Source organism: Schistocerca cancellata, chromosome 9 (genome assembly GCF_023864275.1).
Source record: "Schistocerca cancellata isolate TAMUIC-IGC-003103 chromosome 9, iqSchCanc2.1, whole genome shotgun sequence".
Taxonomy (NCBI): domain Eukaryota; kingdom Metazoa; phylum Arthropoda; class Insecta; order Orthoptera; family Acrididae; genus Schistocerca; species Schistocerca cancellata.
The window spans coordinates 199,675,459-199,703,424 of NC_064634.1; the positions used below are offsets into that span (position 1 = coordinate 199,675,459).

At 40.8% G+C, this 27,966-nt stretch overlaps 1 protein-coding gene across 1 annotated transcript in view; it reads right to left on the minus strand.

Moving 5' to 3' along the window:
- Positions 1-9,525: 9,525 nt before the first annotated feature.
- LOC126100624 (apoptosis regulatory protein Siva-like) overlaps positions 9,526-27,966 on the minus strand; it is a 40,361-nt gene continuing 21,920 nt past the window's right edge. The window contains exons 3-4 of the mRNA XM_049911250.1: positions 20,634-20,785; positions 9,526-9,854 (exon numbers count right to left, since the gene is read on the minus strand). Coding sequence (XP_049767207.1) covers positions 9,809-9,854; positions 20,634-20,785 — 198 coding nt within the window. The 3' untranslated portion in view covers positions 9,526-9,808. The remainder of the gene's footprint in view (positions 9,855-20,633; positions 20,786-27,966) is intronic.

Below are 27,966 nucleotides of genomic sequence, written 5' to 3' on the forward strand. Positions count from 1 at the left end.
TGAATCTTTAGATCTCATTGGAAAAAGTTTTGATAAGGAGATTTTAGCTTTGTTTCACCATGTGATGACCTCCACACACTTTTTATTTAATAACGACTTTTTTGAACAGACTGATGGTGTCGCCATGGGTAGTCCTTTGTCACCCTTGGTGGCCAATTTATTTATGGAGGACTTCGAGGAGAAGGCCCTGGAGTCTGCTAGTTTGAAGCCTACAGTTTTTTGGAGGTACGTTGATGATACCTTTGTAGTGTGGCCCCATGACGAGGACAAATTGCAGGACTTCTTAAACCATCTGAATTCCATCCATGGACAAATTCAGTTTACAATGGAAGTGGAAAAGGAGGGATGTCTTCCATTTTTGGATGTTTGGTTCGGCGTAAAGAAGATGGCACTTTGGGTCATGCAGTATATCGGAAACCGACCCATACGGACTTATATTTACATGCAAATAGTTGTCACCATCCTTCGCAGACGAGTAGTGTTCTAAGAACTTTGGTACACCGAGCACACGTCATATCTGATGAAAGTAGTTTAAAAGACGAACTTTTACATCTGAAGAGAGTTTTTGAGGACAATGGGTATTCTCCACAACAGATACGTAAGGCACTACAAATAAAACCTAAGGTGTCCGTAAGGAATGCAGAAGATGACAAGGAAACATTTAAATCCATGGCTTTCCTGCCGTATGTGGGAAGCCTTTCATCCAAAATAGGACGGATCCTCACTAAACATAAAGTAAAAGTGATTTTTCGTCCACCGGCGAAGACGGCTGCACTCCTGGGTTCCGTTAAAGATGACTTACTACTCCGCAAGCCTCGAGTTTACAAGATACCATGTGAATGTGGCCTCTCATATATCGGACAAACGAATCGTACAGTCCAAGAGAGGTGTACGGAACATCGCAGGTACACTAGGCTCTTACAGCCCAGTAAATCGGCTGTGGCAGAGCATTGTATTGATTCTGGTCACTATGGTATATGAAAATGTTGAAATTCTGACTTCTGTTTCATCTTTCTGGGACTCCGTAGTAAAAGAGGCCATTGAAATCCGCTTAACGAACAATCTAATTAATAGAGACAGCGGTTTCACATTAGATAAATCATGGAATCCGGCACTTTCAATATTGAACTTACAAAGACGTCGCTACAGTTCATCTCCCAGTAATACATCGACCTCCCAGCATGGATCGATTGCGCAGCCACAGACGTAACTCATGCATATTGTACGTCTTTGCCGCCGATCAACAACACTGGTGCCTTGTTTATCTGTGGCCGCATGCGCAGTGGCACGGTCTGCGAGTTTAAAAGGATGGAGCGAGCGCTGGAGCGTCAGTCGTACGGCTCTCTCTGAAGATGGCTGAAAGGTATACAGCCGAAATATTAGAAGAAGAAGCAGAATTCATGTGGCTGCATTCCCGAAACTTAATGGAGCATGTATGTGTTTGTTTGTTTGTGTGTCTATCAACCTGCCAGCGCTTTCGTTTGGTAAGTCACATCATCTTTGTTTATAGATATATTTTTCCCGTGTGGAATGTTTCCCTAAAATAGAGGGAAACATTCCACGTGGGAAAAATATACCTAAAAACCAAGATGATGTGACTTACCAAACGAAAGTGCTGGCAGGTTCCCAACCAGAGATGTCTGTCGACACAGAAGTACAGAGGCAAAGATGTTGTTGAAAGACAGGTGAGGTATGAACGGCGGCAACGAAATTAGCGGAGGTTGAGGCCTGGCGGATAATGAGAAGAGAGGATATACTGAAGGGCAAGTTCCCGTCTCCGGAGTTCTGACAGGTTGGTGTTAGTGGGAAGTATCCAGATAACCCGGACGGTGTAACACTGTGCCAAGATGTGCTGGCCGTGCACCAAGGCATGTTTAGCCACAGGGTGATCCTCATTACCAACAAACACTGTCTGCCTGTGTCCATTCATGCGAATGGACAGTTTGTTGCTGGCCATTCCCACATAGAAAGCTTCACAGTGTAGGCAGGTCAGTTGGTAAATCACGTGGGTGCTTTCACACGTGGCTCTGCCTTTGATTGTGCATACCTTCCGGGTTACAGGACTGGAATAGGTGGTGGTGGGAGAGTGCATGGGACAGGTTTTACACCGAGGACGGTTACAAGGGTAGGAGCCAGAGGGTAGGGAAGGTGGTTTGGGGATTTCATAGGGATGAATTAAGAGGTTACGAAGGTTAGGTGGACAGCGGAAAGACACTCTTGGTGGAGTGGGGAGGATTTAATGAAGGATGGATCTCATTTCAGGGCAGGATTTGAGGAAGTCATATCCCTGCTGGAGAGCCACATTCAGAGTCTGATCCAGTCCCTGTATCCTGTCACAAGTGGGGCACTTTGGTAGTTCTTCTGTGGGAGGTCCTGGGTTTGGGTGGATGAGGAAGTGGCTCTGGTTATTTGCTTCTGTACCAGGTCGGGAGGGTAGTTGTGGGATGCGAAAGCTGTTTTCAGGTTGCTGGTGTAATCGTTCAGGGATTCTGGACTGGAGCAGATTCTTTTGCCATGAAGACCTAGGCTGTAGGGAAGGGACCGTTTGATGTGGAATGGGTGGCAGCTGTCATAATGGAGGTACTGTTGCTTGTTGGTGGGTTTGATGTGGACGGACGTGTGAAGCTGGCCATTGGACCAGATGGAGGTCAATGTCAAGGAAAGTGGCATGGGATTTGGAGTAGGACCAGGTGAATCTGATGGAACCAAAGGAGTCGAGGTTGGAGAGGAAATTCTGGAGTTCTTCTTCACTGTGAGTCCAGATCATGAAGATGTCATCAATAAATCTGTACCAAACTTTGGGTTGGCAGGCCTGGGTAACCAAGAAGGCTTCCTCTAAGCGACCCATGAATAGGTTGGCGTACGAGGGGGCCATCCTGGTACCCATGGCTGTTCCCTTTAATTGTTGGTATGTCTGGCCTTCAAAAGTGAAGAAGTTGTGGGTCAAGATGAAGCTGGCTAAGGTAATGAGGAAAGAGGTTTTAGGTAGGGTGGCAGGTGATCGGCGTGAAAGGAAGCGCTCCATCGCAGTGAGGCCCTGGACATGCGGAATATTTGTGTATAAGGAAGTGGCATCAATGGTTATACACACTAGTGGGCATTAAAATTGCTACACCACAAAGATGACGAGCTACAGACGTGAAATTTAACCGACAGAAAGAAGATGCTGTGATATGCAAATGATTAGCTGTTCAGAGCATTCACATAAGGCTGGCGCCAGTGGCGACACCTACAATGTGCTGACATGAGGAAAGTTTCCAACCTTGATAAAGGTCGGATTGTAGCCTATCACGATTGTGGTTTTTCGTATCGCGACATTGCTGCTCGCGTTGGTCGAGATCCAATGACTGTTAGCAGAATATGGAATCAATGGGTTCAGGAGGGTAATACGGAACGCCGTGCTGGATCCCAATGACCTCGTATCACTAGCAGTCAAGATGACAGGCATCTTATCCGCATGGCAGTAACGGATCGTACAGCAATGTCTCGATCCCTGAGTCAACAGATGGGGACCTTTGCAAGACAACAACCGTCTGCACGAACAGTTCGACGACATTTGCAGCAGCATGGGCTATCAGCTAGGAGACCATGGCTGTGGTTACTCTTGTCACTGCATCACAGACAGGAGCGCCTGCGATGGTGTACTCAAAGACGAACCTGGGTGCACGAATGGCAAAACGTCATTTTTTCGGATGAATCCAGGTTCTGTTTACAGCATCATGATGGTCGCATCCGTGATTGGCGACATCGCGGAGAACGCACATTGGAAGCGTGTATTCATCATCGCCATACTGGCATATCACCCAGCGTGATGGTATGGGGTGTCATTGGTTACACGTCTCGGTCACCTCTTGTTCGCATTGACAGCACTTTGAACAATGGACGTTACATTTCAGATGTGTTACGACCCGTGGCTCTACCCTTCATTCGATCCCTGCGAAACCCTACATTTCAGCAGTATAATGCACGACCGCATGTTGCAGGTCCTCTACGGGCCTTTCTGGATACAGAAAATGTTCGACTGCTGCCCTGGCAAGCACATTCTCCAGATCTCTCACCAATTGAAAATGTCTGGTCAATGGTGACTTTGCAACAGGTTCGTCACAATACACCAGTCATTACTCTTGATGAACTGTGGTATCGTGTTGAAGCTGCATGCGCAGCTGTACCTGTACACGCCATCCAAGCTCTGTTTGACTCAATGCCCAGGCGTATCAAGACCGTTATTACGGCCAGAGGTGGTTGTTCTGGGTACTGATTTCTCAGGATCTATGCACCCAAATTGCGTGAAAATCTAATCACATGTCAGTTCTAGTATAATATATTTGTCCAATGAATACTCGTTTGTCATCTGCATTTCTTCTCAGTGTAGCAATTTTAATGGCCAGTAGTGTATTTCCAAGTGTGGTGTCTATTGGAAACTTAGGACTGGAAGAGTAAGGGCGGACTCTAAGGGGTTAAAGGAAGTATTGAGAAGCGAGTGGTAGCGGTAAAATAGAGTTTTAGTTTTTCTAGGAGGTAGTTTTGAATTATAGTGTACATAAAGATGTATACTAGTTCAATGGACTATGAAGCCTATTCAAGAAGGAGGAGGGCGCACCCAGCATTGATTGGATGGAAAAGGGCAGGTAGGCAGATCCAAAAAGGGCTGACCTATACTGTGTGGGCAGGGCCATGAAGAAGGGGATTGACCTGTACCATAGTACATTAGGAATTTGTTTAAAGGGGTGTACCTACCAAAATGGGAGGAGGGAGTGCATTCATAGTAGCAACCCCTATGTAAGGTGTAGGTACTGTGCCTAAAAGGAAAAGGGCAGTGTCATGACAAAAGTCACACATTTTGGTAGAGATTATTCTGGTAAGTTTGAATTCTCTTTTCCACTCGCATTGTTATGTGATGTGTGATGTTACAAGGGTTGAAAAGAGCACCTTTATTTACCCAGAGTTCCTCCAGATTGTAATAAGTAAGGCATAAATACATACCTAGAAAGTAAGCAAAGTAAGAGCAAACAACAGAATACGCATGGGTCATGTACACTTGTAATTTACAATTAGAAAAGGGAACAGAAAACGGAAAAATTCTTGTCCTCGCGAATGTTAGATTTTGAAAGAGCTGACTCCAACATTGATTAAAAGCTGCATAAAACGGAAAAAAAGGAGAGTTATAGATTAAGTACACGATTGTTAAAAGGAATGTCATGCAAACTGATCGAACTATACATTAATGTTATATGAATACATATTGATGTACATAATAAACATGTATAAAATATCGTGTGTTCAAGCTAAGGAGAGGGATATGTAGTGCCTCGAGAATTTCGGGGTACATTCTAGAGACACTTGTATTTTCACCGTCTCGAACACATGTTATTTTAAAGATGAGTGTGTGAAAGTGAAACTGTGTTTACTGGGCCACGATTATGTGTGTGTAGGACTGGCGTGTATCGGACTGTTGATCGGCACGAGAACGTAGTCGCAGCACTCGCCTCAGAAGTTACACGCCCAGCACAAGGAGTAAATGTGACGTACTCAGTGACGGTGCTACGTCAGTCATTATTGAGAACAGTTGAATGTTGTTAAAGAAAAGAAAGACACTTACTTTTATGAGGTCCGGGTGGGAAACTTGCGAGAGCTTTCTAGATTGTATTTGTTATAAAATAAGTAAGAGCATCTCTCAGACTGGTAATTTTTGGGCTTACAAAAATGAATCATTTATATGGTGTCTTGTTTGTGGAAGTGAAAATATAGTGAGATTGGTTTAAAAGTATCCTGAGTGTACGGAGTTATTTTAAGAGTATAAAAAATTTCCCCAAAACAGCATCTAATCTTCAGAGAAGAATTTGGGCAGAGAATCACACCCGGCAATCCTAAAAAGAAGATCAGCGAAACAACTCCATGTAAGCTCAATAATAAAGTGGGAGTGGGAGTCTGGCACACCAGCACCACACTGCTCCCTCTAGTCACCGGAAACTGCCAGACTATTTCAAGTTATCCACACTGGGGTTTGGGTTGTTTCACTGAAATTGTTACATGGGTGATCATTGTGGGTATTTGTTGTTTTATCCTCTCTTGGTATTAGCATTGAGTCTGTTGCAGGCAGCACTGTGTATTGCCAAGCAGACATATTTGACAGGGTTGTTTCTCTGGGAGATATTTTCTGGGGAGTTTTGGGTGTTGCCTCTGCACCGGATAAGCAATGACTGTAAGGCAGTTTTATAAATGTATATTTGGTGAACTAGTCTTACATCAATTTTGATGTGGTTTTGCCGTTGAGATTGTGTCACTGAAGGGTTTGCTTAGGGGTGTTCTGGGCTTAGTTATGTTAATTTGATTTGGTGTCCACATGGTTGGAATGTCCGTAATTTAATATTTACTAAAGCATGCACTGTACTCTAGGTATCTATGCAAAACTTGATTGCCTGTGGGCCTTGAACTGCTATGCACAGGCTGGAATGTTCAAGCCTGATGGGGCTTGTGATCCTTGTTTCACATACCTATAGTCTATCACTACATTGTTTGTCCCTCTGGTGACTGCTGTGCTACCAAGACATTAACTGTGTATATCATTGTATGGAACAGTGTTATTGGAGCCCACTCCATGCATGGAATTCATATACAAGATAAACTGTATTCATTTTTACTACCACTCAAAGTCTGTGACACTGTTTTGGAGTGTTTCCTTTAATAGCTTGGGCTCTCCATGCGGTCACTAAATTCATTGTTACAGAAAAGGATTTTAATTTTGTATGTTACCATACATTCAGGTTGTATATTGAGATTGGTTGTTATTGTATTTTTTAAAAAGTCAACTTCCGCAATGCTGACCTCCACCTATTGGATGGCTCAATTAGAACCTTGATCCACATTCAATCTACCAACCAACGATACCATTTTGACAGCTGCCACCCCTTCCACTCCAGGAAGTCCCTTTCATACAGCCTGACCACATCTGTAGTGATAAGAAGTCCCTCAAAATATGCCAAGGGCATCACTGAGTGACAGTCACAGATTGGCATCACTAAGTGACAGTCACAGATTACCCACTCCTTGTCTCCCCAGTCATCTACCGTACCCTACATATGCACTACTGACAACAGAGAAGTGCCCACCTCTTGACACTACTTCCCATAACTGCAATAAAATCTCTCCACCAAGTCATGCCCTGAAATGAAAAATATCATCACAACCCCTCCTAAGTCACCCACTCAATACACAATATCCTTGTCCATCTTCATTCCACCCCTGCTCCTAACTCCTTGCCCCATGCCTCATATCCCTCTAAAAGAAAACCTAGATCCAAAATTTGTCACATATGTCCTCCAACTACCGGCTACTCTAGTCTTTTCACAGCATTTCCTACTCCATTGAAGGCAGGGCCAAAGCTGAAAGCAGCCACGTGGTCTACCAACTTACTTGCAATTACTGTACGGCATTCTACATGGGCTTTATCACTAAGACGTTGGCTGTCTGCACGAATGACCATCGCCAAAACTGTGGCCAAAAGACAGCTGGACGACACAGTTGCCAAGCATGCCATACAACATGGTAAGCTTGACTCTAAAAACTGGTTCACAGCCTGTCGTCATCTGGACTCTTACCACCAATGCCAGGTTTTCTGAACTATGTATATGGAAACTCTCCCAGAAAATTATCTTTTTATCCTGAAACCTCCTGGCCACAACCTGTCTCTGTTCCTTTCCCTATTCCCACGCAGCCTCTCACACACACCTCCTATCCCACCAGTGTACTGCATTGTGCCTTTTGCCTTCTCTGCTACTCCTCCCACCCCAAGCACTGCACCATTGTGCTGCATCTTGCAGCCCACCATCCTGTCTCCCCACCCTCTTACATCCATGCGTTCTTCAATAGGCAACACTATATCTTACTCCGCATCTACCCAGTACCACTCCCCACCACATGCCTAGTGCGCATGAAATGAAAACTATTGGAAATATAAATACCGGCCACAAAAGGCCTGTACTGTATGAATAGTAAACTTTTCAACTTGACTTGTATACTATGTCATTGTGCCCTGTATCCATCAAACTCAGTTAAGGCACCATTCATTCCTAATATGAAGCTGTATCAATATTTAATTCTTTTAATTTATGGTAATGTCCATTACAGAAAGGAAGTTCTGTACAGGCCAGACTAGATATTGGATGTACACTCAAAGGGTATGTTAAATCTTAAGTGAGTGACTGTCAGTAACTTGGATCATGAATGGGGTCTGAGAACATGATGCTGTTAGGTAGACTAAAGTTAAACAGTCCATTGATGACAATGTCAAAAAATGAATGCAAATTAACACTGGCGATGAGAGGAATGATACAGGAAACTGCATTTAAGAGAACATAAATATGGATAACAGGATGGGGATTTGAAAACTCTTACAAGAAGAGGTCCCCAGCAGTGGGATTGATGTTTTGAATCTGGTCAGGTCCAGATTTTTGTAAAATTTTAAATCTTTAACGAAATGGCTCTGATAATCATTTTTAAAATCTCTGTTCATGTGTTTTAATCAATTTCAATTTAATTTCTTTTGTTTTATCAACATTTCCTCGTCCACATTATTGCATTCATTATATCTACTTCTCATTTTGTTTGAAATTCGTTATAATTGTAAACCCTTCTTTCATTTAAATCTTCGTCTGTGCTATATTATTCATAGTGCAACAGCAATTTAGTTTATGTTTTAAACGTTTGTATGATCATTACCATGCACAAAAATTGAACATCTGGTAATGAATGGCATTTCACACACCACTGCACAGTCAATATAAAAGAATTATTTGGTCTCGTGTTTTTTAACTGATAGATCAGAATTTTCAAATAATTGAATATTATAACAGGTAAATATAATTAAATTCTTATTCACAAAAATTCCAACTGGAAAAAGAGTGATATAAGAAAAAAATGAAACAAATGAGAAAAGTTCAGATGATGATTAAAATAGTATGACAAAGGAATAGAAATAAAAAATACATTTAAACCAATTAAATGAATAAAAAAATAATGGTCAAAGTTGTTTGGATAAAGATTTAAAATTAAAAAAGTCCATAGTACCTGACGAGATTCAAACCAACAATCTCTTGCATGTGAAGTTATCATCCTATCCACTACACCACGCAATCAGACTATGTAATTCGACTTGTTTAACTTTATCAAGCACCATGCATAACTCTGAAATTTTTCTTGGCAATTTCTTGCGAATGAGAGCCCATCAGGGTGAATGGCTGCTGGGTGCGATACCTGGGATCTTAACCTACATCACCATGTATTTGGTTTAAAAAAGTCAATCCCACTGCTGGGGACCTCTCCTTGTTGTCAGTCCAGCATCTTACGCTATGCTCAGTGAATGCACTAACACTGACACTGGACAGACAGACTCCTAGTCAAGAGGCTGGCCTAATCTGCAATCATTTTTAAAAACATACAAGCACTGCAATTAGCAGGTTGGGTGAAGAAATAAGATTATAGAAGCTAGAAATTCATATAGAAACTTTATTTTAACTTTTACACTGTGATATTTCTCACTGATGGCAATTAAAAGCATTAAAATTTATTTTAAAAAATACACAAGACACTTACAAAATTATCCTTACTGAATTCTGGTTTAAATACAATGATATTATTTGATAACAGGTACTGTTGGTCAACACTTATAATACTGTACAATAAAAATGAAATTATTACGGACAATTAACAGATAGTCCAACACAAAAGTTCATGACAAACACCTCAAATTGCTGTCTAAAGTGGCAGTGCTGGTCTCAATATTCCCTGTACATCCTTATAGTGCTCACTGTCAGGCACAACCAATGCAAATGCAGCTCTCTTCGGTGCTGCTGAAACTAAAATTTTTATCAATACTTTAATAAACTGTAACAAATACTGTTGCAAAACAAGAAGGATGAAAGAGTAACAGCACACCTACATCACATGGTTCATCTGGCTCCAGATGATACATCCTGTAAAGGCCCTGATCTACGTAAAGATCACCAATGACTTTAACAGCTGAATAAGATAATCTCAAAGGTACCAAAGGAGAAAATCTTTTCTCCTGGTGGTGGAAGTGGTACCATTAGTATCAGCATAATGTGGAAGAGAGAGGCTGTCAACCTGGATTGAGGATGACTATTTACTGGCATGATCAGGACGATTAGAATGGCAATAAAACTGCGATGCAGAAGGCAACAGGATAACGCCACATTATATCCTAAGTAAAGAGAACAATTTTTACAGTAGTGATCATGCAGCTCAAAAGCCAGGATCCAGCATGGGTACAAGTGTGGTGCTCCACGATGAGATCCAATGAAAGCATCATTGTACAAAAACAGGGACAAAACCATGAACATGGAATATAAGGAAATGCTAAAAGCAGAAAAATTACAAAAACACAAAACTATTATGAGCAATAACAGCACTGAAATCTTAGACCTATGTGAAAGCAGATGAAAAGGGCAAGAACAGTGACTTAATGAGATTAATGTTTAGTGGAGGAAAATAACAATGTGCGCACCCCCCCCTCTCCCCTCTTCCACACACACACACACACACACACACACACACACTGTGCTGTCTGGACACACAATGCCAGGATTGTATTTTGGTAGGTGGGAGAGAGGGGGTGGGGGGATGGGTGTTGTATGTAGCGGGGTGTTAGGGAAAAGAGGGGCAGCAGACAGGAAGAAGAGTTGGACTTGGTAGTGACTGGGAGCAAGGCAGCAGGTTTGCTGGCTAGAAATGCAGGAAGGGGAGGTGGCAGCTGCATGGGCTAGGCTATGATACACTAATCCCACTGGTGGACAGTGGTGCACGATGTAGGTGACATGGCAGAATTGATGAGGAAGGGAGTGACAGGGCAGAGGAAGCGAAAACTGATAGGTAGAGATTACCCACAAGGGTAACAAAAGTGATGAATGTGTTGTGAGTATAGCTCAACACCCGGATAGTTCAGAAAAGCAGGGCCATCTGCTACTGAAGATGGCGCTGGTTGTAAAGCAGCCACTAAACTCTCAACATATTGTACCACTGGGTGGCCAACTTTGTTTATGGCCACAATTACATGGTGGCCATTCCTTCCAGAGGACAACTGGTTGGTTGCATATCAAAATTAAGAGCAGTGCAGTGATTGCAATAGAGATTGTATATGGCAAGACTGCTGGGCTTTGATTGTCTGTCTGTCATTGTACCCGGAAAGGAGGGACATCATACCAAAGATCCTGTCCAATTCACCAGCAGTTCCTATCACTGCCTTATCTTTTTCTCCCAGAGACAGGGCCACCTGTGAAAGCAGCCATATCATATACCAACTCTGCTGTAATCATTACACAACTTTTTTCCAACAAGCTAGCTATCCCCCAGAATCAGTGGCCATCGCCAAATTGTGACCAAAAACAAAGTTGACCACCCAGTGGCACAACATGCAGATGGGCATAACATGTTCAATTTCAACATCTGCTTCACAACTAAGGTCTCTGAATCCTTCCCTCCACCACCAGCTTTTCTCAACTGTGCAGATGGGAGTTACCTCTACAACACATCCTTCACCCCACTGGTTCCAGAACCACATATCAGATGCCTCACCCATGCATCTGCAACCCCTTCTTCCTAGCCACCAAACCTGCTGCCTCCCTCACAAGCTGCTAGCTACCCATACAAACCCCTCTCCCCTGCTTTCCCTTCATCCCACCCTACTCACCCCACATAGCACCCTAGTCCACCTGCCAAAATGCAATCCTCGCAATGTGTGTGTGTGTGTGTGTGTGTGTGTGTGTGTAGCTCGACAATGGATTTATTCCGAAACCTGGTGAGGTTTTTTCCTCTTTTGTTTGTGTTATTCACAGCACAAAAGGCAAGACTGCCCCTCCCAACAAACTCAATGTTACGCTTGTGGTCGTAAGGGACGTGTACAATCAATATTTTTGCAACGGAACAAACACAAGAATTTGGCCCACTCAAAATTTAGTCACAAGGCCCATGTTATAAATGCAGTATATTCAAAGTCTGCAATAGGCATTAGCAAAACTAGCAAGCATGCAGTTTCTTCAGTGATACGCCAGTCAAACATACTTTTTGTTCATGTATCTCTTTGTACATGGGTGCCTGTGTCACATAGCTAAATCATCACACATATGAACTGTTAGGCTCCCCACACCTGTCTAAAACTAGCACTCAACTGACGGCTAATAAAGGACAAGACATTTCCGTTCTCGGAAAGTGTACTTTGCCTGCCATGTATCGCACGCATACATGAACAGTGCCCTTTACAGTGCTACAATCACGCGAGTGTGAGAACATATTTGGTCTTGATTCTTTTGATTTGTTTGCCATAACATTCAGGACAATGTGTTGTCAAGGTCTGCATTCCATGCAAAATACAGTGTAGCTAGCTTGCTAAAAGAATTCCTGGAACTCTTTTTTGAAGGTTTAGACAAGGCTAACAATTTTGTTGTACATAGTACTCTGAAAGAAAATGCTCAGCTGAAACTTTGCCAGGCCAGAACTGTTCCCACTGCATTACAGGACACAATCGTGGTTGAACTTAAAGAATTACAAGATAGCAGAGCTATTGTGCCCATAGAAGCTAGTCAACGGGCAAGTCCACTGGTTTTGCTCGCCAAATCGTCAGGTCACATTTGCCTCTGTTGACTTTAAGTCTACAGCCAACCCACAAACTGTAATTGATACTTATCCATTGTCACGCCCAGAGGATCTCATGGACACATCAGGTGCTGGACAATACTTCTCAAAAATTGATTTGCATGATACATACCTTCAAACACCTGATGATGAAGAATCTCAAAAAGTGTGTGTAGTAAATACTCAGTTGGGCTTGTTTAAATATTTGCCTTTTGGCAGCACTTCTGTACCTGCCATTTTCCCAGTATTTGGAACAGCTGGCTGCACAAGTGCCAAATTGTTCAAACTACTTGGATGACGTTGTCATAGCAGATTGTACACCTGAAGAGCATATTGCAAATTTGCATACTTTGTTTTGTGTGTTATCTGAAGCAGGACTAAAGTGTAGACTGGACAAGTGTGATTTTGTTAAACCTGAGTTTCAGTATCTTTGTCATGTCATAAACAGGCAAGGTGTACATTCTCTTCAGTCACATTTGTTAGCCATAAGAGATTTTCCAGTTCCTCGCAATGTCACAGAATTGCAGTCAGTTTTAGGGAAAATGAATTATTATATTCAGTTCATACCGAATGCTGCACAAATCGCAGCTTCATTGCATCACTTGCATTGCAAGAATGTCCCCTTTGTTTGGACATATGAGTGCCAAGTAGCTTTTCAAAAACTTAAAGATGCATTGCTCAGTGATCGATGCTTAGTTCACTTTAATCCTGAAAAACCAGTTTTATTGCAAGCTGATGTTTCCTCTTACGGAGTCAGTGCAGTGCTTTCGCACAGAATTGGTAATAAAGACAGACCTATTGCTTTCACATCAAAAGTGCTGTCCAAAGTTCATTGTAACTATTCACAATTGAGAAAGAGGCTTTGGCTATGGTGTATGGTGTCACCAAATTCCACCACTATCTATATGGCAGAAAATACTACTTTGTGATGGATCACAAGCCTCTGCAGTCCTTGTTTCATCTGACAAAACCAGTTCCTGTACAAACAGCCCAAAAATTGCAAAGATGGGCTTTGTTGTTGTCTCAATACCAGTATGCAATTGTGTATCATCCAACGGCTCAACATGGTAATACAGACGCACTTTCCCATCTTCCGATTGGCCATAATACACACTTCAACACTTCTGCTGCATCTTGTTGTCACATCGATGCTTAGGATTCTGAATCACTTCAATCTTTTCTGCTGAACTAAAGGAAAATTGCACGGGCCACAGAAGTTGATTCAGATTTTAACATTTTTGCAACATACATTCGTACATCCTGGCCTCGTTCCTTGCATAGCATAAAGAATTCTGTATGTGCACCGACACTGCCTCACTGTACAGAAAAGAGCGATTCTTGTTCAAAATGACAGTGGACAGTCATGTTTGTTGATCCATAAAGCTTTGCAAAAAGAAGTGTTGCAGTTACTTCACCAAGAACACTGTGGGGGGGATTGTTCTTACAAAACAGTGTACTTGGCAGGGTACGGACACCCAAATAGAATGGATGACGTCACAGTGTCACGCATGTGTGGAAAATCAGCCTGCTCCACCACAAAAATTATCTGTTTGGCCTAAGCCACAGTCACCATGACAACGTCTGTGCAGAGACTTTGCAGGACCTTTTTGGAACACCTGATTGATTGTGGTTGACTCATATAGCAAGTTTCCTTTTGCTGTGCTAATGAACTCGACAATGTCACGAAGCACAATTCAGGTGCTGTCCTCTATTTTTTGCCTCGAAGGTTTACCTGAATTCACAGTGTCAGACAACAGCCCTCAGTTCACATCAAATGAATTTGAAACATTATGTGAACGCAGCGGCATACAGCATCTAACTAGGGCACCGTTCCATCCGCAGCCAAACGTAATGTGGAACATTTTGTCAGAACCTTCAAGCAACACATGGCCAAACTTCTCTCTGCAAACACCGGGATCAAACATTGCAACTATTTCTCACCTCCATGAGTGGACCATCGCCGGCGGAATTGCTTCACAGCAACCACCATAGGACACTGCTCCACCCTCCTCGGCATCCAGCACTGGAGTAAGGCCACAAGTATTGCTTCTTGCCACATGATATTGTCTTTTACAGAGTTTTTAGTGGCAGAAGATGGTGTGCGGGGACGAGATCATCTGTCGACTTGGCAGTTGCATGTATCTTATTTCAGGTCCAGATGGCATGCAGCACCACCATCAAAATCAACTTCACCTCTGTCATGAGCACGATGATCTTTCAGTGTCTCTTCCCCCAGATTCACAGATCCAGAGGACAGTGCAGCCACAGCAGCCACCAGAGGGTGTCGTCACGACACCGTGGGACGACCCCATGGAGATGGAGCCTTTGCTGCCTCTTGTCCTACCAATGGAGCTGGACCGGCAAACACCACAGCAGTCGCCACCTTCATCTATTTCATGGCATCAGGTTGTGGACGCGTACCCTTCTGGTCGTTTCCCGGGGCATGATTGCGCCAGAGCAAAGGCCGTAAGGTGGGGTACAACCGGAAGCTTGATGTCCACTGCTGCCACAGCTTCCGATCCAGCAATGCGCCCACACTCCTGCCACCCCTGGTGCAGTCGCACTCCCTACACGACGACAGTCCGTCGCTTTTGAGAGGTAGGGGGGAATGTTTCAACGTAACGACAAGTGCCGGCACAAAGATGAAGAATGCATGGGCAGAGAAGGCTGAGAGACGACGTCAGCCAATATTACGCTGACTACGACCACACTACGACAGGAGGAGCCTCTAGCCAAAGACAATATAAGTGCCGCTCCTGCCAGCCTCGGCCAGACAGTAGGAGATGGGCAACTAGCAGATCCGGACTAGAAACCATGCGCTAGAAGCGAGGCCCTAGAAAAGCCGTTATTAGTGCTCCATGTCCATTGTATGGACATTGTATATAGCGAAGGACATTGATTATTTGCATGTTGCCATTTGCTTGTGACCCAAAGTTAAGTATTGTCAATCTACTTTATTGTAATAAAACGATTACAGCGATTTGCTTGAATTATTGTACAGCTATCCACGAAAGAAGCATCCTTCAGGCACCCTATAAGAGACGAATGGGCAGGACACGACAGATTCCCCGTTCATCTCTGTTCCCCTTGTATACTTTTCTTACCATTCATGTACATGCAACACTACCAGGCAGCATTCAGTCTCATCATGTTGTTTGTTGTTATGATCTTCAGTCCAAAAACTGATTTGAAGCAGCTCTCCGTGCTAGTCTATCTTCTGCAAACTTCATCTCTGCCTAAGTACCACAACCCACATTCATTTGAAGCTGCTTGCAATACTCAACCTCTGGTATCTCTCTACAATTTTTACCCTCCGCACTTCGTTCCATTAGCGAATTGACAACTTATGATGCCTCAGGATGTGTTGTATAAAATGATACCTTCTTTTAATAAAATTGTACCACAAATCCCTTTTACCCCAATTCAATTCACTTGACAAATCCCCCTTTTTCAGAAATGCTTTTCTTTTTATTGGCAGTGTGCATTTTGTATCATCCCTACTTTGACCATCATCTGTTATTTGCCTGCCCAAATAGCACAACTTGTCTACTACTTTTAGTGTTCCTTCCTATAATCTAATCCCACCAGTATCAGCTGATTTAATTCAGCTACATTCTATTAACCATGTTTTACTTTTGTTGATGTTCAATTTATAATATCTTTCCATGACACTATCTGTCTAAGTCAACTGCTCTTCCAAATGCTTTGCTGTTTATGATAGAATTTTTATTTCTCCCCCTGAACTTTAATTTTCTTGCCAAATTTGTCCTCTGTTTCCTTCACAGCTTGCTCAATATCCACATAAAATAACATTGGGGATAGGCTACAATCCTGCCTCACTCTCTTCTAAACTACAGCTTCTCTGTCGTGTCCTTTGACTCTTATAATTGCAAATGGGATGAGAAGTTCCGCCTTATGCAAGACACCTTTTTACTTTTGTTTCACCCATACATGTTTCAGCACTTTTGTGCTATCGTCAGTGGGTTCTATTTTTATTTTTAACTGTAAATTTGTTATTAACATATTAACATTTGCGTCATTTACAACATTATGTAAAAGTTGCATTTATAACTTAATTGGCGAAAAATAACATACCTTACATTATGTTATTGTCCTCTTGTTTTGGTAGCTGTTATGCTACACAATATACAACATGTCATCTGCAAACAGCAAAACGTAATTTATTTTCTGTTTGTTATGCATTTACGAACGGAAATAAGACTGTATCATGTTTTCTTTCTGTAACTTACAGTTCTGAAGTTGTGGTACGTTTTCTTGTGTTGTTGGCGAAGTAAATAGGCTTACTTCTTTGCCTGTGTTCGCGTGGCAATGCAGTTTTTCGATTACTCAAAACATAGGCGGAGTTTTCGCTGCCATTACGTGTTGTTGTGGCTGTGTGGCATTCATTTGTTTTGTAGCGTGTTCTGCTGGGTGAGGCGCGCGAGTTTGAATTGTATTTGGTGTTAGTGGTGTGTGGTTTATGTGGGTTTGCGTGTGTGTGATGAGTACTGGGGCAGAGAGAGAGAGAGAGAGAGAGAGAGAGAGAGAGAGAGAGAGGGGATTTGTTTGTGTGTGTGTGTGTGTGTGTGTGTGTGTGTGTGTGTGTTTTACTTGTATAGTTCTTCTATTGTGGTGAAGAGAATTTTGTTGCATTTGTTGCACAGTGATGTGTATTCATTGAGTACTTTCTTTCCTTGGGCTATTGATTTTTGGATGTGGTTTTTTCTTCTATAGTTAATTTTTGGGATAGGCTGCTACTAGTTTTTAGGATGTGAAGGTCAGTTTCAATGTTTGTTGGGTGGTGGTTGTGTGCTACCAGGTGGTCTGCAAATGTTGAGTGTGTGCTATTGCTTTTCAGTGCTCTGAGGTGTTCATTATGTCTGGTTCTGAAGGTCCTGCATGTTTGGCCCACATATACAGATTGATAGCAGTTGCAAGTAAGTTGGTAGATGCCAGACTGGCTGTATTTGTCAGTGTTGGTGGTAATTCTTCCGAGTCTGCTCTGCATTGTGTTCGTAAATGCATAACAAACAGAAAATAAATTACGTTTTGCTGTTTGCAGAATACATGTTGTATATTGTGTAGCATAACAGCTACCAAAACAAGAGGACAATAACATAATGTAAGGTATGTTATTTTTCGCCAATTAAGTTATAAATGCAACTTTTACATAATGTTGTAAACAACACAAATGTTAATATGTTAATAACAAATTTACAGTTAAAAATAAAAATAGAACCCACTGACGATAGCACAAAAGTGCTGAAACATGTATGGGTGAAACAAAAGAAAAAAGGTGTCTTGCATAAGGCGGAACTTCTCATCCCATTTTCTTAGCAAGCACGGAGACAAGAAGAACTGCACCACAAGATGATTACTTATAATTGCAGTCTGGTTTCTGTACAATTTGTGAATAACCTTTTGATCCCTGTTTTTGTCCCTCCTACCTTCAAAATTGTGAAGCATGTATTCCAATCAACATTTTCAAAAGTTTTCTTTTAAATCCAGAAATACAGTAAACATAGGTTTGCCTTCTTCAATTTATCTTCCAAGATAAGTTGTAGGAACAGAACTGCAAAGTGTGTTTCTACATTTCTCTACAACCAAACTAATCTTCCCCGAGATGGCATCTACTAGTTTTTCCATTCTGCAGCAAACAATTTGTGACAATATTTTGCAATCATGACACACTGAACTTATGGTTCAATATTATTAACATGTGTCAGTACCGGTCTTCTTTCGAATTGAAGTTACTACACACTTCCAGAAATCTGAGGGTATTTCATCTTTCTCATGTATTTTGCACAGCAGGTGGAATAATTTTTGTCATGGCTAGCTCTCTCAATAATGCTGGGGAAATGCTGTCAATTCAAGGGATCTTTTTCCCCTTAGGACCTTTAGTGTTATGCTGAATTCTTCTTACAATATCATATCTCCCATCTAATCTTCACCCATTTCTTCCTCTCTTTTTATAGCATAGTCTTCCAGTTTGTTTCCCATTACACATCTCCTCCATATATCCTTTCATCAATTAAATTCAATCTGTCCTGTGTTATCCAAGGATTCTGAACCAGGTCCTCTCTTTTTACCTATCTGATCATCTATAATCTTCACTTTTTCATCTCCCAAAGCTACCCAATCATCATCTACTGTATTTCCTTCTCCTATTTCAGTCAAACATTGTCTAATGCTCCCTCTGAAACTGTCAATAATCTCTGGTTCTTCCACCTTATCCGGTGCTTCCTCAGTTTCCTACATTTTTGCAATTCCTTAATTGTTGACTTATAATCAGTGTCCAGGTCTGCCACCTGCCACTAGAAATGTCTTACAGTTTGAAAACCAATTTTAAAATTTCTGCATCACCTTACGTAATCATCTGAAATCTTCCATCTTCCCCACAATACAGGACTCTTTCAATTATGATTAAAATACGCTTAGCGCAAAATTCTAACAGGTGGCTTTCTCCTTCATTACTTTCTCCCAGTCCGTGCTCTACTATTTTTCCTTCTCTTTCTTTTCCTACTACCAGATCCTAGTCAAGCACCACAATTAAATTTTCACCCCTCTTAACTATCTGTATAATTTCTTTTACCTCAGCATACAATCTTTCAATTTTTCTGAATAATTTCTTTTACCTCATCATACAGTCTTTCAATTTCTTCATCATCTGCAATGCTAGTTGGCATGTAAACTGATACTACTGTGGCAGATATTGGCTTTGTGTTTATCTTGTACTGTAATGCTTTCACTAAGATGTTCACAGTACTTTATCCATGTTCACATTTTCTTATTCATTATTAGGCCCTATTTGGTTTCATTTTAACAACCCTGTACTGACCTGACCAGAAGAAAATTGAAAACTATTTCTATATTGTAAAATTATATTTGGGGGTCAGGAACAATTGCAGTTGAGTTTAGACTTGTATTGTGGTTGAGTTTAGACTTGTCCTGTGCACCTAAGTGACACATTCTCTGACCACCCCCGAAGGTTCAGAAGTGCTCTGAGCACTTTGCTGTGAATGTTGCGGCCAATGTGAGCATTAAACATGATCTTAGTCAATTATTTAGTGAAATTTTATTCCATTTCTTGCGAGCTGTCATCGCTGATGGTGGATAGTGACAAATTCTACATAAGCAAGCAAGATACATAATATGCAGGATGTACGCTTTCTTCAAGCGCAAAGCACCTTTACGTGCATACCACAACTGTCGCTTGGACCTGGCAACATATTCAAAAATAGAGAAAGGAATGGAGAAGAATGAGTAGCCATCTGTCTGGGAGCTATGTGTGGATGACACAGTCTGTAATGCTCTGTTCGAAAAGGCAGGCACAGAGTTCAGCTTATTATCTATATTTCTCACATCCATATCATTAACCCATTGACTGAAACAAGCTAAATTTTTAAATAGTGACATTTATAATAACGCTGCATGAGGGTGCTTCAGTGGCGAGTAAGACTGACTGTGGTGAGTATTTACAGCTGAAAGTTTGTGTCAGACAAACTACTGATCTCTAAAATAATTATGAATGTTGAGTAATAAATGTTACCTATTAGTTATTAAAAGTTATTTCAGAGCAAACACCAACAATACATTGATTTCCTTAATATACTCAGGCAGTGAGAAACGGTTGAACATCCAACTAACAACAAAGTTATTAGAAATGGAGGGCAAACTTGGTTTGTACAAGAACGGTAAAAGAAGTTAACTGTGTCCTCATAAATGAACCATACTGGCATCTATCTTAAGTAACTTAGGGAAACCAAGGAAAACAAAAACCACGACGGCTGGACAGGATAATGATGAAACACTGCTAAGTTCATTAAACTATCAAATAAGGTGGTTTATGGCTACTATAAATATATACAAACATCCACACACCAATGGGTGACATGTGTTATGTCCTTTGTCTAAACCTTACATTACATTGCTATTTAGTTCAAGTTTTGATGAGAATTTCAGTGAATACTATGTGAAAATATACTCACTCTGGTAATGAGCAACAGCGGCAATACACTTCACAGCACTTTATGCAACTGCTACTACATAAACCACAGACCATCTTGTCACAGAATGAACATTTATCAGGACTATTATCCACAGGTTGTCTGCATGACTGGCAAGTGTTTATGACAACAGGCTGAAAACAAAAGAAGAAAAAACGTTTCATAAATGAGTGAAACCTTATAAAATCAAGTACAAAAGCCTCAGAACAACAAATATAGATGAGTACTTTGCCAGTCTTGGGCTAATCGAGCCTATCAACACCAAATATCATCTCTGATTTGCGACATCATGATGATGTGGCAAGTGACATCATGTTTGTGCTAATAGTGATATAACAGAAAACCAACAATATTTATTTTGCTTCTATATCATTTTTTGGAACTGAGGTTGTGGTTGTGACATTCGCCTGCTTTATTTCTTCGTTGACAGTCCTTGGTGTTGACGTACTGCATTGTTATACTAACTGAAAAATGGGGGGGTTGGAAGTTCAAAACTGATGCAGCCAACAGTTTCACAATTGCCTTTCACAGTTCTTTACTTTCACTGTTCACAACCCCCCTCCCCCCCCCCCCCCCCCCCCCCAATATTACACAATAATATGGCCAGTTCACTACTGGTAAATGTTGACAAGCCTGCCTCATTAATAGGTTGCAGTTGAACATCTCTGGGCAGTAAAAAACCTACTTCACAGTTCTTGCAGAATAATACGGTATGTGTGGCACTATTTCTCAAATAAATTGAACGGATATTGTCATTGTTTTAATACACGGCCTATTTGTGTTACAGTTATTCCACTGTTAAGCTGATGCATTGTTGTTAATTTAAACAATACATAACTTCCATCTGATAATCGGCCATGGACTGGCTGTCTCGGGACCAAAAATCAGTCCTTTATATATCCTCACAAAAATAGGCACCTGAAATTATATGTTGTTCGATGTTTAAGTTACAGAAATTACAATTAAAACACAATTCATTCAATTAACTAAATATATAAAAAAAATCCTTCTTTTTAACATTTTCTTCTACCACAAAGGTTAGGCCGAATTATTTGTTTAAATAATGAAATTAACAGATATAGTTATACAAACCATACTTTTGACAAATCTGGTAATTCTTGGAATTAAATTAAGGGCTGGGTTTGCTAATACGTTTTTGAATAGAGCCAAATAAATACTTTAAGAATCCTAGTAGTTCTTCATCCACAGGTTTATAATTAGTACAGAATTTGCATTTCTTTATAAGTCAACAATAGAATCTATGTCACGAAACAATTACTGATTTCACCCTATAACAAAGGTGTTAGATAGGAATGGACAAAATAAATTAGGAAATCACAAAATTACACCTGGTGCTATATTTCTTAAGACTAAGGACTAACCTTTCTCTTTTATGAAAATGCAGATTATACTCACACACGTTAATGGTAATTAGGCAAAAATGAAAATAAAATGAATTTAAGGAGGCAGATGGCAAAACAAGAGAGGAAGTAAAGAGATCCCAGATTGCTTCATGACATGGTGGCATACCAATCTGTATTGTAACCCCCAAGGACTAAGTTAGATTGGAAAGTGATAAACAGGCTGTGAGCTGGCAAAGCCAACTAATGTGAGGATATGAGAATAACTGTTATTCTTATTGGGGAACACACATTAAACACATACTGTATTTCAAAACTTGATTTTCGTACACCATTTTGATGATGTCATGGGATCAAAGGAGACTAGTTATATCAGCAGGATGGATATTTAACTCTACAGTTTTCAGAACAATGAATAAATCTGTGGCCCTTACAGTAAATTTTGGAGAATCTGAGATGCTGATACAAACCCCATCTGCATTTGGAGAATTACATTAGTATTCTACATATACCGGTTCCCAATGTTACTGAATGCATGCAGGACAAATATAAATAACTCAAGAAATCATGTAAATCATTAGCATGTTGCCACGTTTCTCACTGAGAAAGTGTACTATAATTGTAAATTTAACTTGTTCCACATCGTAACAAGAAGTCAGAAATATGATCAATGGAACACATAAATCACTAACTCCCATATTAAACAGAACATACTACACCAATAAGTAAATAATAAATGAATGCATTGAGCAGTAATATTATAAACCAAATGCTGAGAACAGAGCATGCATTTTAATGTGCATGTTTTATGGAGTTTTGTTTAGCAGTGTTCACCTTGAGGTGACAGGAGGAGAATGGAGGGGAGGGATTCCAAATTGTGTATTGAGATTCAGTTTCTGGAAGCTAATGACATTATAACAGGATGTCTCCTGTAGTGATGAATACAAGCTGACTTCTCTTTTCAAAGTCAACCAGAATCTTAGGCTCTACTACATATGTGAATGTCAAATGATAGAGAAAACTTGTTCCAGAGAGATGCCCTTCCGTCTACAGCTAATAGGTTGGCTCTTAATTACAAAAAACTGCCCATCCAGATTCCCACCAATTGTGTTCTGATTGACAATCACTCTTTTAAAATGATGGCACAATTAGGGAAGCACAAGATATAGGCTAAGAAGGTCCTGTGGAAGGCATGTCTACAACTTCTTGCAAGAGACAAATGAAGCTATCTTTAAACTGGTTTACCTTGACAATTTCATTCTTTGATTTCATGGGGAAATATTGTGGGGCAATTCAACCTGCAGACAGAACATTTTTAGGCCAAAAGGGAGTCTTTTGAATTTTACCTACTGTTAATTTAGAAAATTAATATAGATCTCTGTGAAACTTTATGGGTACGAACAATTGTCCTCCCCAACGCGACTCCAGTGTGCTAACCATTGCACCATCTCACCTGGTAATTGGAAAAAGTGAAATATTTAATGTAAAAAAAACTTAACATACTAGACACAAGAGTGTGATTAAACTGAATATTTGGAGAAAAACGCAACATACAAATACACACAGACACATAGTAAATAATTTTACACTGAGTTTTTGTTTCCTGCTTTCACCGCATCTTGGTACTTCTGTTATCGAAGTATGCTGCATAACTCTGGATGCCAGTAAACAGAAAGTAATGGAAAATGAAACGATCAGATGTCAGCCTAACCTAGACCACTGGTTACATTACAGATCAGTCTGACACCTCAACCAAGATTTCACATTCACATTTGTAGGCTTCACCAACTCTCAAACAAATCGTCTCTTTCCAGCCTAACCTAGGCCTTGGGCTATGACAAAGATTAGTGTGTCACCACAATGTAAATTTCACCTATGGAAAAAAAGTAACATTTCTATACAGATAGTGCTAAAATGCTGTTTAAAAGAAACTCCTGTGTTCTTGGAGTCTTTCGAGGTAACATGTTTCAGTAAAATCTTCTCAGTTTACAAGCCACATCAATTTGAATAAAACATCATGCTTTCAGGACCCATCTCCACCAACATCATCAACTGTCAGTATTCTGCTTATATGAGGTCTGCTCAAAAAACCCCAAAACTTTGTCCACAAAATTTTTCTTTGCTTACCTTTTACTTATTGTACATGGTCTCATTTGAAGTATTCTTCTTCACAACTGATACACCGCTCCCAATGCAGTTTCCACTTCCAGAGCCATCTTGGTACGCCTATTGCTGGATCGTGCAAAGCACCTTCTGCAGATTTTCTTTTATCTCGTCTATCTTTGCAAATCTTTGTTCTTTCAACTGGGTTTTCGCCTTTCAAAATAAAAAAAAAAGTAAGCGGGGGCCAGGTCTGGAGAGTGAGGAGGATTAGGCACCACAGTGATTTCGTTTTTTGGGCAATAGACATGCACCAACGGGGATGAATGTGCGAGTCCTTTATCGTGATGAAACAGTCAAGAATTGTCTCACCATATTTCAATCTAGATCCTTCTCACATTTTCTCATAGGCATTGCAACACATCCAGATAGTACTATCGATTAACAGTTTGTACCTGTGGCACGAATTCATGATGAACTAACCCTTCACTGTCAAACAAAACTATTAATATGGCTTTGACATTTGACCTGACCTGGCGAGCTTCTTTTGGTCTTGGAGAATCTTTTTTTAACCCAATGTGAATACTGAAACTTGGTCTCAACACCATAACAGTAGACTCATATCTTGTCACCAGTTATGATTTTCTTAAAGAACATCCCATTCTCATCTGTGTGATGGAAAATATCTTCACAGATTGCAAGGCGAAGGTCTTCTAGTCTTGACTCATGAGCTGTGGGACAAACTTGTGGCAACAAGATGCATTCCAAGATGCTGTGTCAGGACTTCATGACCTGATCCAACTGAAATGTTACATTCTTCTGCAACCTCTCTGACAGTCAGTCTTCCATTTAAACGCAAAATTTCGTTGATGGGCCTGACATGAATGTCATCGATAGACAGCAGGGTGTCATGAACAAGGGGCATTTTTAACTGCTGTCTGGCCATTTTTAAACTGTGTGAACCATTCATAACACTGAGTACAGATTAAACACTCGTCACCATAGGCTTCCAGCACCATTTGGTATTTCTCTGAGAAGGTTTTCTTGAGGACCATGCAAAATGTAATACAGACGCATTGCTCTTCTAATTCTGCCATCTCGAAATTCACAAACTGTATGATACCATGTTCTACTCAATACAGCACTGGACAATATCTAACAGACATACAACAATGAAACTTCTGGCAGTTGCACATTAAACACAGGTGTATGCAGGGATCTAACCGCATTTCCCTCCAACACATCACTGGTGCAAAACTGTGAATGTCCCACAATGTTTTGAACAGACCTTGTACAGATGCAGTGGAAGTGTCTGAAACCTTCCAGAGAGGCTCTAGTGATGCATGTGTGGAAGGCAAGTTGGACAGCCCACAGCAGCTCCATCCCGCTGAGGGACCGAATGATGTCTGGTGATGTGAAGAGCTGGCACTACACTTGAATCTGCCGCTGCTGCCTCCCTACATACATCAAGCCTCCGTCTTTGCTTTCCCTCGATGTACAAAACCCACCCCCATTTAAAGTTACTACTACAGCAGAAATAGAATGGTAATGTGCTCCGATCCATCCAAGAGCATTCACTACCAATATTGGTACTGATTCATAATAGATTCATGCATATATATATCCTTTTTTCTTAACTATTACTTACTGATCACTGTTATCAATATAATTCCTATTTTTATACTGAGACATAACTTTGTAATCAATCAAACCATAGAGAGAGAGAGAGAGAGAGAGAGAGAGAGAGAGAGAAAGAGAGAGAGAGAGAGAGAGAGAGAGAGAGAGAGAGAAGGTCTGCAGGAAGCAATAAATAAATTAAAAGCCTGCCTGGGGGCAGGCATAAGCGTATACCTCAGATCTCTGTTAAAATTGTCACTGTTTATTCTAATTTCAGTCACTTTCTTTGTAACAAAATCCCAATATGATGATGTTTGAGTCAAAACTACTGTCTTTCTTTGGTTCAGTTTCAAGAACAGAACCAAAACTTTATGACAAACTTCACTTGTTTATTTAGTTAATTAGATTTGTGTTCCAAGGATCATTTTGCACAATAGAACAAAATGATGTGAAACGACTCGTTTTACATTCACATTGTAAATTAATTTGTACTTATGGTTATGTGCTGAACATTTCTAAGTTTTTTCCCCTTAAAGAAAAAGGATACTGTACACAGTTGTGAGTTAGCAGTTCCTACCCACCACCTTCTACACACGTTACCACAATATATATTCTTCAGCGGAATAGGAGGGGTTTGTCAAAGAGAAACTTTCTCCATTGTTTTCAAATTTTACTTTGCTGTCTGTCAGACATTTTATATCACTTGTTAAGTGACCAAAAGTTTTTGTTGCAGCATTGTGCATCAGTTTTTGTGCTAAAGACAACCTTAGTATGGAGTAATGAATGACACTGTTCCTTCTGGTATTTTAATTATGTACTTCCCTGTCCTTTCAAACTGTAGTGGTTTATTTACAACAAACTTCATGAGGGAATAATATACTGTGAAGCAGTAATCAGAATGCCCAACTCCTTAAACAGATGTCTATATGATGATCATGGGTGAGCACCACATAATTCTCACCGCAATGAAGATTGATGTTCTTTCTTGAGGATGAGTTACCCTAGAACATTATTTCAAATGACATTACTGAATGAAAATATGCAAAATATGTAAAATTACTGATTTGTCTCTCCCCAAGATTTGCAATGATTTTTGTTTACCATTTCTTCTGTTTCTGTATGTATGCTTGGAGTGGTTACAATACTAGTGTCGTCTGCAAAAACAACTAATTTTGCTTGTTGTAGGGCAGAGCTACCTGTGAAACTAGTCATGTGACCTCCAAGCTAAGCTCCAACCACTGTGCTGAATTCTATGTGGGCATGACAACCAACAAGCTGTTTGCCCACATGAATGACCACCGACAAACTGTGGCCAAGGAACAGCTGGACATTTCAATAATTGCTTCACAGCCACATTGCTTCACATAATTGCCACTTGGATACTTCCCACCAAAACTAGCTTTCTGAACTGCACATATGGGAACTCTCCCTACAATACATCCTATGTTCCAGTAACCCTCCTGGCATCAACCTTTGTTAGTCATTGTCCTTACCCTTCTAGCACCTTCCCTGTTCCCATTGTAGCACTACACAGCCCTCTATTCTGTCAATGCACCCTCAGTTTTTTTACTTATCTCTTTTTGCACTACCCCCCCCCCCCCCCCCCACTCTGCCTGACCTCCCAACTGCACCTAGCTGCCCTACCCTCTCTCCATCTCGACCCTGTACACTCCCACAAGCAGCACTTTATTGTCCCCCACCCCTACCCTGCCATCCGTCTCCCTTCCCACCCCAGCCTCCTCCTTACCCCCCACTACCCAGTTGGCTCTCTCAACATACACTGCTGCTTGCAGTCTGACTTCAACAGCCAGAGACTTCAATCATGTGTGCGAATTGCATTTGCATGAGTGTGTGTATGTTGTCTTTTTTTGACAAAGTCCTTGTTGGCCAAAAGCTCACATTGTGCCTGTCTGCAACTCAGCACCTCTGCTATATGGTGAGTAACAACTATCCCTTCCATAATATTGTTGATTGTTGTATTTCTTAGACAGAGGATTGTTTCTTAGACAGAGGATTGTTTACATATATAAAGGACAATAGTGGACTTAAGACTGTACCTTGGGGAACAAGTCAGAATTATGTCCCCAGACTATACTGGTTGAATTACTAAGGACAACTTTCTACATTCTTTTGATCACATGTGACATTATCCATTGGTTGGCTATACCATCAACCCCATGAAAGTATCTACGAGAATACTGTGAGATTCACATGTCAAATGCATTAGACAGGTTGCA